This window comes from Panthera pardus, unplaced genomic scaffold (genome assembly GCF_024362965.1).
Source record: "Panthera pardus isolate Hobbes unplaced genomic scaffold, ASM2436296v1 HiC_scaffold_11, whole genome shotgun sequence".
Taxonomy (NCBI): Eukaryota; Metazoa; Chordata; class Mammalia; order Carnivora; family Felidae; genus Panthera; species Panthera pardus.
Genome location: NW_026526666.1, coordinates 23828962 through 23843517, shown reverse-complemented (window position 1 = coordinate 23843517; position 14556 = coordinate 23828962). Strand labels below are relative to the sequence as shown.

Below are 14556 nucleotides of genomic sequence, written 5' to 3'. Positions count from 1 at the left end.
TGATTAGAATTGACTTGTCAGAAAGCAGAGAAGGAGTAACCTTGATTTATTACTAAAAGCAAAGTGAGACTTAAGCTGGAAAGATATTATGTGAAGGGTCCAAAAAGGAGAGAATATGTTGGGTTGAAATTGACAAAACCAGATAGGAAAGTCATTAACTAACAATCTAGTGTTGAAGGCATTTAATTTGGCCTTCTAGCTAATGGACCACAAGGATTATACAATCTTACTGTAACCTTGATGTAAGTTGGTCATTTAAATGATACATGGAAAATGATCTGGTAGTTGACTCCGAACGGAAGACACCGGAAAGCATAAGGTATCCCAGAGAATCAGTTGTTTTCAAAGGATTCATAAAAGGGAAAGCTAGGACTCAAACTTGTGTGATGGTGAAAAATACTTTCATTTTATTTCCTTATAAATTAGTATCCAAATAACACACCTGCTTCTATTCTAAAAGTCTATAAAATTTAATTTTAAAGAATATTATTCAGTGTCAGGGTTTTTGAAAATTCCCCAACCTCTATTACTAAAAAAAATCACAAAATAATACTGACATATTATTTCAAGCTATAAGGATTCAAGAGAGTTTCAGGAAAAAGAGTCAGGCAAAATAGCCTTTTTATAATGGGGTGTCCCTGCCACATTCCAAAGTAAAGTTAATGAATAAATTTTACTTTCAGATCCTCTTATTTATATAACTTTCAGTCAGAGTATTTTAATAACCTTCTGGAATTATAATTAATTTGACATATGGTTTTACGAAGTTTAATTTATGTAGTCATTGTTGAATAACAATATTATTTATGGTATAAAACACACTGTAGCTGTGTATCACATTAAAAATGTTGCATTCTTATACACTAATAATGAAGCAACAGAAAGACAAATAAAGAAACTGATCCCCTTCACAATTGCACCAAGAAGCATAAAATACCTAGGAATAAACCTAACCAAAGATGTAATAGATCTGTAGGCTGAAAACTGCAGAAAGCTTATGATGAAAATTGAAGAAGATATAAAGAAATGGAAAAACATTCTCTGCTCATGGATTGGAAGAACAAATATTGTTAAAATGTCAATACTACCCAAAACTATCTACACATTCAATGCAATCTCAATCAAAATTGCACCAGCATTCTTCTTGAAGCTAGAACAAGCAATCCTAAAATTTGTATGGAACCAAAAAAGACCCCAAATAGCCAAAGTAATTTCGAAGAAGACCAAAGCAGGAGGCATCACAATCTCAGACTGTAGCCTCTACTACAAAGCTGTAATCATCAAGACAGCATAGTATTGGCACAAAAACAGACACATAGACCAATGGAATATAATAGAAACCCCAGAACTAGACCCACAAAAGTATGGCCAACTAATCTTTGACAAAGCAAGAAAGAACATCCAATGGATAAAAGAGTCTCTTTAACAAATGGTGCTGGGATAACTGGACAGCAACATGCAGAAGGATGACACTAGACAACTTTCTTACACCATTCACAAAAACAAACTCCAAATGGATAAAGGACCTGAATGTGAAACAGGAAACCATTAAAACCCTAGAGGAGAAAGCAGGGAAAAATCTCTCTGACCTCAGCCGCAGCAATTTCTTACTTGACACATCCCCAAAGGCAAGGAAATTAAAAGCAAAAATGAACTATTGGGACCTCATGAAGATAAAAACCTTCTGCACTGCAAAGGAAACAATCAACAAAACTAAAAGGCAACTGATGAAATGGGAAAAGATATTTGCAAATGACATATCAGACAAAGGGCTAGTACCCAAAATCTATAAAGAACTCACCGAACTCCACACCCAAAAAACAAATAATCCAGTGAAGAAATGGGCAGAAAACATGAATAGATACTTCTCTAAAGAAGACATCCAGACGGCCAACAGGCACATGAAAAGATGCTCAACGTCACTCCTCATCAGGGAAATACAAATCAAAACCACACTCAGATATCACTTCACGCCAGTCAGAGTGGCCAAAATGAACAAATCAGGAGACTATAGATGCTGGCGAGGATGTGGAGAAACGGGAACCCTCTTGCACTGTTGGTGGGAATGCAAACTGGTGCAGCCGCTCTGGAAAACAGTGTGGAGGTTCCCAGAAAATTAGAAATAGATCTACCCTATGACCCAGCAATAGCACTGCTAGGAATTGACCCAAGGGATACGAGTGCTGATGCATAGGGGCACTTGTACCCCAATGTTTATAGCAGCACTCTCAACAATAGCCAAATTATGGAAAGAGCCTAAATGTCCATCAACTGATGAATGGATAAAGAAATTATGGTTTATATATACAACGGAGTACTACGTGGCAATGAGAAAGAATGAAATATGGCCTTTTGTAGCAATGTGGATGGAACTGGAGAGTGTTACGCTAAGTGAAATAAGTCATACAGAGAAAGACAGATACCATATGTTTTCACTCTTATGTGGATCCTGAAAAAATTAACAGAAGACCATGAGGGAAGGGAAGGAAAAAAAATGTTAGAGAGGGAGGGAGCCAAACTATAAGAGACTCTTAAAAACTGAGAACAAACTGAGGGTTGATGGGGGGTGGGAGGGAGGGGAGGGTGGGTGATGGGTATTGAGGAGGGCACCTGTTGGGATGAGCACTGGGTGTTGTATGGAAACCAATTTGACAATAAATTTCATATTAAAACAAATATTGGATACCAATAAATCACCAAGGATTAAAGTTATTTTAAGATTTTTGTGCTTTAGGGGTGGGTGAAAAGAAAAACAATATGTACAGCATACATACCTCAGTGGCAAACTGCTGCAATCCACCAATATTAATTGGTCCCTCTTCAGTGGCATATAAATTGCATCCACCCACACAAAGATCAGAGGTTGGACATACCATTCCACAGGTCAGACCAAGTGGGTTGTCAGAAAAAATCATCTTAGCAGCTCCATAATAGTTCTACAAAAATAAAATAAAATAAAATTTTATTATTTAACAGTGCACATTAAACACCTTGGAAATATGACCTAATTTTTATTAGGTAATTGTAGTGAAGATTAAGACATATATAAGATACAGAGGTTCCAATACTCTATACCATGAAGAAATATCAGGTAATCACTAGTAGAGTACCTAACATATGGGAGTATTCAATATATGGTGTATTAATAAATGCAAAATTAATCAATTTTTGAAAACTGAAATTTAAATTATAAATGTTCTGTAGGGATACCTAAGGTGGTTCAGCCAGTTAAGCATTGGACTCTTGATTTTGGTTCAGGTCATGATCTCACAACTCGTGAGGTCACACCCTGTGGGGCATGTGGGGAGCTCTAATATTTCAGAGTCTGCTTGCGATTCTCTTCCCATCTCTCTGCCACCCCCCATCTGTCTCTTCCCTCACTCCTCAAAATATATAAATAACCATTTTTTAAAAATAAATAAATGTTCTGTAAATAGTTTTCTTTCACAAGGCACCTAGCCCTACTCTGACAAGAATAATTTTTTCATGTTTAACAAAGGTAAGTTTGGTAGATTGTTTGAACAAACTTAAAGCCTAAATCTTAAAACTTTAAAAAACAAAGAAACAAAAAGGTTATCCTCAATTTAACTAAATTAAAAGCATCTAAGCCCTCTTTCACTCTTTCATCTGGCTTGTCCAGAGAGACTCTGTGTTATGACTCTCTATAGTGACTATCATCCTTTAATTACATACTATTAACCAAAGATGCAGATAAAACTCATTAAACAGGCACTCCTGGACCAGACCTTGACATGGCCATCTCTCATTACTCCCTTCTACACATTTGACTATTATAGAATAACTTAGAACCCTATTCATTTTATGAAGAGTTTTTAGAACCCAACTTTTCATAAATTGTACAACTATATCATTATTTACTAAGAATGAATAATTGAATATTTTGGAAGTATTTTTTTCTCTAATCAAAAGTAAGAATTGGACCTGACCAGTATTCCTCAAAATTGTCAAGTACGTCAAAAATAAGGATAATTTGGGGGCACCTGGGTGGCTCAGTCGGTTGAGCTTCTGACTTTGGCTCAGGTCATCATCTCAAGGTGAGTTCGAGCCCCACATTGGGCTCTGTGCTGACAGCTCAGAGCCTGGAGCCTGCTTCAGACTCTGTCTCCCTCTCTCTCTGTCCCTCCCCCCGTTCATGCTCTCTCTCTGTCTCTAAAATAAACAAACATTAAAAAAATTTAAAAAAATAAGGATAATTTTAAGAAAATATAAAACTCAAGATAATGCTAAGGAAACATGACAACTAATTGTCGTATGTATGTATTCTGGACAGGGCCCTGGATCCCTCCCAAAAAGGCACTAGGTAAAAACTAAGGAAATCCAAACAAAGCATAGATTTTAGATAGCAATAACATATAAACAATGTTTCATTAATTGTAATAAATGTGCTATCCTAATATCAGATATTAATAATCGAGAAAATAATAGGCAGGTCCATATGGGAATTCTCTGTACTATCTATCTTCACAACTTTTCTGTAAATATAAAACTTCTGTAAAAATATGGTTTAAAAGAAGATATGGTATAATGCATTTAACTACATGGAGCGAATGTGTTTATTTCTCCTTTTGCTTTATTTAAAATATTTTTGAAAGTCTTTGAAAACACACACATTGCTTCCATGTCCAACCTTCGTCATAAATATAAATTCCTAGAGGCTATAAAATACTGACGATAATAAACAACAAGAATAACCTTAACTACTTCTTGACTCCTCAGTACATTACCAGCAAGTTGCCAGCCCTTTATTTAATCTTTATCATCAATCATCTTATATAAGGTGTCCAACACTCAATCAAAAATTTCTAAGCATGAGATGAGACAGGATTAAATACCTGATAATCAGTGTAAAAATAAATCAATCAAGCAGACCCACACATCTGATACAGAAACTGGAGTTTGAAGAAAAAGACTTTAAATAATCTTGATGAAAATTCAGACAAAGAATAGACAAACAAAATAGAAGAAACAAGTAAAAATATAACCAGAATACTGTGATCTATTTAAAAAGAATCAAACTGACATTCCATAACTAAATAAAACATTTAAAAATAGGTCTTAATGCATGGTTTTAATAGTGTTCATGGCAGTTTAACAGTATTTGTCTTACTCAATGTGTCTCCTTAGCAACCAACAGCAATGTCTAACACATAAGAAGTGTTCTTCAATACACTTTTTCTGAATACATAATAAGAATGTGTAATAAAATTCAAATTATAAATAAGGAAACTGAGGTAGGAAAGGTAAATAATATGCCAAAGGATCATAGATCATACAAATTGACAGAGGCAGGATTCAAAGTCATATATATGGCCACATATTCCTAAGGACCAAGACATACTCTAATACTAAAGAATACTGGTGATTACCTAATAGATTATAAAATATAGTTGCAGTATTATTTTTCAGATATAGTATGCATCTTTATGTAAAACACAAAAAGCTGTTTTCAGTATAAATTGAAGGGCATGTAGCTAGCTCACTAATTATGCTTTATAATTTATTAGATGACTTTTAAAAATATTTCCCTTAGTTTTTATGTTTCCATCAATTCAATGAAAAGTTGTTATAAGGTGAGAGTCTTTTTGTCTTAAATCAAGAGATTAATCTGTTTCTTCCTCCAATTTGGTCATATTTAACACTGTCTTTGTGAAATCCTTTGCTGGTGTCACTGATAGAGGCTAATAGTAAAACACTATCTCAACAAAGTATAATTTTCAAAAGTTAACACAGGATACCCTTTCACATTCAGAAGGTACATGTCTCAAAAATTTTACTTCACTCAATAAATAAGGAATCATTAAGATGGTAAAGGTGATTCAAAGAGCATTTGAGGCTGACAGGGCTTAAATGCTAAACTCACAAAATATTTAACAATTCATACCAATTCTTCACAAATGGTTCCGAAATATATACATGGAATATATCTCAGGAATGCAGGGTTGGTTTATCACCTCCCAAATTGATTAATATAATATACTGCATCAATAGAATAAAGGACAAAAATCACATAATCATCTCCAAAAATGCAGAAAAACCATTTGACAAAATCCAATATTCCTCATGATAAAAACTCACAACAGACCTTAAAAAGAAAGCCACTAATTCAGTTTAGAGGTGAATAAAGGATATCTATTTAAACACCATAGCTAACATCTCTCTTTATGCTGAAAACTGAAAGCTTTCTTCTTAGGATTAGGAACAATACAAGGATGTGCTTCTATCCAGCACAGTAACAGAGGTTTTATCAAATAATTTGGCAAGTAAAGGAAGTAAAAGCTATTCAGATTGGAAAGTAATAAGTAAAACTATTTCTACTTGTAGATGAAGTGATCACGTAAATAGAAAATCCTAAATTCCACTAAAGAATTATTAGCAATGTGATGCTTAATTTTGTGTCAATCTGACTTTGTTATGGGATGCCCACATTAAACATTAATTTGGGGTGAAGGCATTCCATATGAGATTAGGATTTCCATATAAACACTGTGAAGGCATTTCCATATGAGATTAGGATTTATATTGGTAAACTCTGTAAAGTAAACTGCTCTCCCTAATTGTCACTCAACTGAGTGGACATGAACAAGAAGACTTGAATAGCACAAAAAAGGTGAGAGCAAGAATATGTATATGTTCATTCTGTTTCCAAGGAGAACCCTGACCAATACAGCACTAATAGTGACTATAACCAGTTTATAGGGCATAAGATCCATACACAATAATCAACTGTATTTCTACACACAACATATAAAACAATTAATAAAAATGAAATCAAGAAAATAATTCTATTTAATAAGAGAATCAAAATACAAATTAGACTTTATTTGCCAAAAATGTGTGAAACATATGTTCTGAAAATAGAACAATGATGAAAGAAACTAAAGAAAACCTAAATAAATTGAAAGACAGCCCATGACCCACGATTATGAGTTAGAAGACTTATTATTAGGATAACGATACTCTTCAAATTGACCTACAGCTTAGAGCAATCTTGTCAAAATCCTAGCAGATTTCTTTGCAAAAATTGGCATATTGACCTCAAATTTGTATGAAAATCCAAGGGAACCAGAATAGGCAAAACAGCCCTGAAAAATAAGAACAAACATGGAAGGACTGCATTTCCTGATTTTCAAAATTTATTATGAAGCTGTGGTAAAGAAGATATTGTGGCATTGGCATAATAATACACATACAAACCAATAGAACAGAATTGACAGTCTAGATAGAGCCTTAATATTTATGTACAGCTGATTTTTTTGACAAGGGTTCTAAGACAATTCCATAGAGAAAGAATATTCTCCTCAAAAAATGATGTGATAACTGAATATCAATATGCAAAAGGATGAAGTTGATCTCTAGTCCACCATACATAAAAATTAACTAACAATAGATTATAGATCTAGATGTTAGAGATGAATCTATAAAACTCTTAGAAGACAATATACGAATAAATCTTTAAGACTTTGGATTAGGCCATTGTTTTTAGATATGACAACAAAAGCACAAGCAACAAAAGAAAAACAGATAAATTGCATTTCATCAGAATTTACAACTTCTATACTACCAAGAACACCATCAAGAAAGTTAAAAGGCAACCCACAGAAGAGGGAAAAATCATATATGATAAGAAATTTTCATCTAGAATATATAAAGAACATTTATAACTCACTAATAAAAAGATATTCAATTAAAAAATGAACAAGGGTTTAAAAAAAGAACAATAGTTTAGTATAAACAATTCTCCAAAAATATACAAATGTCCAATAAGCACAAGTGTTGCTAAACATCACTGGCTTTAAGAGAAATGCTTGTCAAAATAATGAGATACCACTTAGTACCTACTTGGATGGCTACAGTCAAAAAGACATACAATAAAAAATGTTGACATGGATGTGGAGAAATTGCAACAATCATACAATGTTGTCAGGATTGAAAAATGGTGTCTCTGCTTTGAAAAATAGTTTGACAGTTCCTCGCAAGATTAAAAATAGAGTTACCATATGATTCAGCAATTCCATTCTTTGGTGTACGCTCAAGAAAATTTATAACATCTGTCCATATAAAATTTCATACATTAATGTTCAAAGTAGTGTTATTCCTAATACCTAAAATATGGAAGCAACCTAAATGCCCATGACTGATGAAGGGCTAAAAAATGTGATATATCCATATAATCAGATATTATTTAGAAATAAAAAGAAATGAAGTAATGATATATTCTAAAATATAGCCGAACCTTGAAAATATTATGCTAAGTTAAAGATGCCATTCACAAAAGATCACAAATTATGTTTTCATTTATTGTAAATGTCCAGAATAGGCAAAACTAAAGAGACAGAAGGCAGACTGGTAGTTGCCTAGGGCTAGGGATCTGAGAAAAAATGTAAAATATCTACTGGGATATTTGGGATTATAAAAATATGCTCAATTTGACTGGGATTATAGTTACATTTCTGAACATATACTCAGTATCATTGAATAATAGTTCACTTTACATTGGCAAATTGTATGAGCTATGAATTTATCTCAATAAAGTGTTATATTTTTAAAAGTACACTTACATGACTGGAAATTATATAGGGGATTTAATAAAGAAATAAATCTGATTTATAATTTAAAATTAGAAGTAAATAATTTAAATTACAAATAAAAATCATAAATAAAATTGCTAGATTAGATACAAAACCATGCAGTATCCTGGAGAGCAATAAAACATAACTCTTGGAATTATCTTTTATACTGAACAGAAAAAATTTGCATTTCTACTCCACACAAATCTAAAAGTTAAGATGTTTGAACTTTTATTTAAACTTTATTTATTTTTTTAAGCAATCTCTACATCCAATGGAGGGTTCAAACTCATGACCCTGAGACCAAGAGTCACACACTGCTCGGACTGACCCAGTCAGGCACCCCTTAGATTTTTTATTATTCTTAATTTTAATTCCAGTATAGTTAACAGTGTTATATTAGTTTCAGGCATACAATTTAGTGATTCAACAATTTAAGATATTACTCAATGCTCATCAAGATAAGTGTACTCTTAATCACCTTCACCTATTTCACCAATGCTCCCCCCACCTTCCCTCTGATAGCCATCTGTTTATTCTCTATAGTTGGACTCTATTTTTTGTTTTTTCTGTTTTTTTTTTCTTTGGTCACTTGTTTACTTTCTTAAATTACACACACAAGTGTAATCATATAGCATTTGTGTTTCTCTAACTGGCTTAATTCACTTAGCATTATACTCTCTAGATGCATCCATTGCAAATGGCAAGATTTCACTATTTTTTATGGTTGAATAATATTCCATTGTGTGTGTGTGTGTGTGTGCGTGTGTGTGTGTGTGTGTGTACATACCAAATGTTCATCTGTAGATGGACAATTGGGCTGTTTATAAAGCTGCAATAGGGGTGCCTGGGTGGCTCAGTCGGTTAAGCATCTGACTTTGGCTCAGGTCATGATCTCATGGTTCGTGGGTTCGAGCCCCGCGTCAGGCTCTGTGCTGACAGCTCAGAGCCTAGAGCCTGCTTGGGATTCTGTGTCTCCCTCTCTCTCTGCTCCTCTTCCACTCATGCTCTCTCTCTCAAAAATAAATAAACATTAAAAAATTTTTTTAAAGCTGCAGTAAATATAGGGGTACATATATCTCTTCGAATTAGTGTTTCAGTGTTCTTTGGATAAATACCCAGAAGTGTGATTACTGGATCAAATGATAGTTCTTTTTTTTTAACAGTGTAAGATGATTCCCCTTTTCCCACATCCTTGCCAATACCTGTTGTTTCTTGTGTTGTTAATTTTAGCCATTCTGACAGGTGTGAGGTGGCATCTCATTGTAGTTTTGATTTGTATTTTCCTGATGATGAGTGATGCTGAGAATCTTTTCATGTGTCTGTTAGCCATTTGTATGTCTTCTTTGGAAAAATATCTACTCATGTCTTCTGCCCATTTTTTTAATTTATTAATTTTTGGGGTGTTGAGTTTGATAAGCTCTTTAATGGCTGACTGTCTAAAAAAATCCTATTGCATAATTAGAAGTGTCCTAGTAATATAAAAACACTATCATGAGAAAAAAATGTCAATTGTAGATTACTTTTAAGGATATTGGAGGGGAGGACACAGAAAGAACAGATCCTAATTAAATGACTAAGGATCCTCCACAACAATACTGATTATCTTATGATCCTCAAATTGAATTTTAATACTGAATGTAAAACAATGATCCAAGAAGAAAAAAAAGATATGTTTGAAAAAATACAACAAATAAAACACTTAAAATTACACTTATGGCTCATGATTTGCTATAGTTGTCAAAGCACGAGGCTTGATCTATCACAGCATATCACTGACAATAAAACTGTCTAGTATTTCTTCAACCATCTCATGATCCCAAGTACAGCTCTTACACCAAAATAAAACTGTAGGAGATTATGACATTTAAAAAAATACTAAGAATCATTGAATATTTCTTAAATAATAGGCACAATGGGATTTGAAAAAAGAAAAGGGAAACAAAGAAAAAGAAGCATATGCTCCATGACATCGAGATGTTTTGGTAGCAGAGTGAAAAGTCACTTCAGGATGAGGTTTAGAATCTGCTTTAAGTGGGTGGCAATCAAAGTGATTCTGAAGTGACAGGACTAAGAGATGAGAGGGAGTGGCATACAAGTTATGCTGGACTGACATGAGTGAATAATTTTAAAAGTTCAGAATATGTCTTGGCATAATGATTTAGACAGTTGGCTAGAGTTGTTCATTGACTCATGTGAAATGATTAGAAGATATATTTTGGATGTATTTGGACCAAATTGTGGAAAATTTTGATGTCCAATCTAAGGGTTTAGTATTTCATTGAGGCTTTTTAATAGAAGGGTGCTGGCATTAAAAGAATAATTGGGAAGATATTGTATAGATGCTGTGAAAACTCTCAGAAAGGAGAAAGAGGGAAAGTGAAGAAGAAAACATAATACCTAAACAAACAAAAAAACAAACAAAAAAACCCAAATGCACTGTATCACCGAATACACAAACATGGTTTTGAAAACAGGCTGAGCCAACATCAAGCAATGATTCAGAAGTCACCTTTGCACTCTACCTCTCACAAATAACTTTGAAGAAATGGTAGAGAACTCTGCAGTGTAGGAAGCTGGGTACTCTGAGTCAAAGACATTCAGAAACCTGTTAGAAAGGGAACACCTCCTCAATTCTTCCCATCAAGAACACAAGATCAATAACAATTTTTTTCTCTCATAGTAAGTGGGAAGATTTCTTCAGTTCTCTTTCTAAACAAGAGGTTTGACTCCTATTCTGTGAGCTCTTAAACCTTTCTAAAAGCAAAGGCTGTAAGATTTAAATTTAGAAGGGTACTTTAAAGATACCCCAGCAGTCTCCTTCTAGAAAATACACAATCACTTCAACTGTTTTCTTCATGTTGTTCGATCATTCACAAGCATTTTAGTCTTCAATTGTGTGAAGAAAAATGTACGGGGTTATGTTAGGAGGTATAAAAACTAAATATCTGATCTTTTGTGCACAGATTTGTTTTATATATAAAGCATGAGGACTTTTACTCCTTGTTTAAGCAAAAGTCTAAAACACAAATGATGTTTGACATGTTTGTTGCTTTTATATCAACACAAAAGTATAGGCATTGAATGTTCTCTAGTCCATTAACTTACACATATTTTGCAGGTGTTGAATTTTCTATTACTCATTGGAGTTTTTAAAGCTTGTTCAAAGATACAACATGTGCCATTTTCATGTGAGTTAATTTTAAGACAAGTTAAGTTTTATTCTTTGCTTTTTATTTTAAAGTTATAGCTTGAAATTGCATTAGCATCATCTTTCTACAATTTAATGGTTTAAAGTCATTATCAAGAAACATGAGAAACTCACAAGCCAGCTATCGTCTCATATGTTATAACAAATTTAACCAATAGTCCTATCATATTTGGGCCTTTATATCATCACAACATTATCAAAACAGCTGGTGGATTTATTTTAAAGTGTTCTTGCTTTTTCCAATGAGAATTTTCACAGATGGAAGCACCCTTCCAAGATAAACTCCAATCTGTTGTATTTAAAAACTACTTGGGGAACTTCAATAAGTTTGCATGTGTGAGAAGGGTGAATTAACATTACTTATACTTCTAGATTGAGCTGTCTAATAGCAAGTGTGCTAATGTACATTAATTTAATACAAAATGTCCCTAATAGCACATACAGAAAGTACAGGCACAGGGAACACTGTCAAGTTGTCACCATCTCTCAGTAAACAACCCATGGGTATTCACACATTTGGCAAAGGAGAGTGGGAACCTGTCATTAGCAGAACACACAAAAACTCCTGCCCTCACAGTATTCACCCTCTTCTGGAGACAAATGTGGACAGAATAGGTTTGGTGGTTTTACTCTGAAAACCCTCTCTTCATATCTCAGGCATACTAAATTTTAGGAAAGTTTTTCACAATATGATTAGACTTTAGAAATATGAATTAACTTTAGTCCTATGCAAACTGAATGTGTAAGGGAAGAATTAGTCTTGTAGAAAAGAAAATTTTTTATCTGACCTTGAGATGCTAAACTAGGAAATACATGTGAATGTGCACACAGGTGCACATGCAGGCTTTGAAGCCATGCACTTCTGGATTTAAATCCTGCTTATATCCTACTGGGGTGGGGGGGGGAATGTAGTATCTCTTAACCTCAGTTTCATCACTTGAAAAATGCAGATCAAAATTCCTTCTTAATTAATCATGTATACACTTTTTTTTTTTTAATTCGACACATCACATGCCTAGTGCATTATGTAACATAGATCTAGCAAAAAGGTTTCCTTAAAAAGTTAATCCTAAGGGTTTAAGATTTTAAAGTTTATTAAATAAAATTCATGTTAGGAAGTAGAAGAAAGACAACAGGAAAGAAGTAAAAACTATACAAAGAAAAACTATAATCAACATATTAAGCCATAGAAAGAAATGGTATGGACACATGTAGACAGAGGGAGGATTCTTTATATACCTTATAGAAATTGTAAAAATACCACCTCTACTTCTCCTCTTTTCTGGATCGTATCCACTCTTAACTGTTTAACTGACTTGAAAAGCTATTAACTTTCCCCATTAGTTAAGAAAACTGAGTGCATATGTGTACAATTATTCCATTTATGAATCATCAAGTGTTTATTGAACATCTACTACATGACACTATTGGTAACCACTAGATATTCATAAAGAATCAGTATTTGTGTCTCTAGACTCTTCCCATTAAATTAAATAAATTTTTTCATCTATACCAAAAATCTACCCTTTTCATACTTTCTATCATTGCTCAAATGATAATTCCTTTAAAAAGCTTTATTAATATTTCAGCCATTTTCTAATTAGAAGCATAAGGCCAGAATGTTCTTTGAACTACACCCTTTTGATCATTGTATTTGTTAATATACATTTACAGTAGTTGTATATTTTTTCTGACATGTATCTTTTATTATATTTTTAAAATTTTCTTGAGGTCAAAGATGATCTCTAATCTATATTCCTTGCCTATAAGCAGGTAGTGGAATATAAGACTAGAAACTCAATTGATTACTGTTTATATTTTAATATAAGAAATAAACATTTCTATAAAATTAAAAAAATAAAATGCTTCACTTGGAGTTAGCAATTTAAACTACATAATGTAAATATCTGCTATAGAAATTTAAAAGCCCACTTTATCCATAGAAAATAAAATGTGCAATAGATTTTGTAAAAATTTACAGAGGTATTTTTTTCTTTCCAATAGGTTATTAATAAATATTAAAATAATAGGATGCAAGATTTTATTTAGTTGAATGCTATAGTTTGTGTATAATAATAGATCATAATTCAGATATAATTTCTTCAAGAAGATAGGATACTTTCTATATCTAAACTTAAATTCAAATATAGAAATATTTGTTAAGAGTTAATGACCATTAAAACTTAAAAAAAAGGCAAGTAGAAATCTACACATATCATTTATATAGATCATTTAACTTGAAAGCAAATGAAAATCTTTTAATATGAGAAATTACTGAAGGTGAAATAAAATTAATATTGTTAGAACATCCAATACGTATATAGTACTCCCCTATAATCTGTGGAGGATACATTCTAAGACCTGCAGTGGATGCCTGAAATCATGGATAGTACTGAACCCTATATATGATTTGTTTTTTCCCATACATACATACTTATAATAAAGTTTAATTTATAAATTAGGCACAGTATGAGATTAATAATAAAATAGAACAATTATAGCAATATACTGCAAAAAAGTTATGTTAATGTGATCTCTCTCTCAAAATATTTTATTGTATTATACTCACCCTTCTCTTCTGATAACGTGAGATGATAAAATGTCTGTATGTTGAGATGAAGTGAGTAACACAGGCATTGTGATGTAGCATTAGGCTACTATCGACCCTCTGATGATTTATCAAGAGGAACATATGCTTCCCAACACTGGTTGACCATGGATAACTAAAACCATGGAAAGTGAAGCTGATGACAAGGG

The 14556-nt window shown here is 32.9% G+C and overlaps 1 protein-coding gene and 1 non-coding gene across 2 annotated transcripts in view; one reads left to right on the top strand and one right to left on the bottom strand.

Annotated features, from left to right (window-relative positions):
* Positions 1-14556, bottom strand: part of DPYD (dihydropyrimidine dehydrogenase) — an 850732-nt gene that overhangs the window by 625282 nt on the left and 210894 nt on the right. Inside the window, exon 5 of the mRNA XM_019457587.2 lies at positions 2775-2936. Within this exon, the coding sequence (XP_019313132.1) occupies positions 2775-2936 (162 nt within the window). The remainder of the gene's footprint in view (positions 1-2774; positions 2937-14556) is intronic.
* TRNAQ-UUG (transfer RNA glutamine (anticodon UUG)) lies at positions 9434-9518 on the top strand. Its single transcript has one exon. It is a non-coding gene; the product is annotated as a tRNA-Gln (tRNA).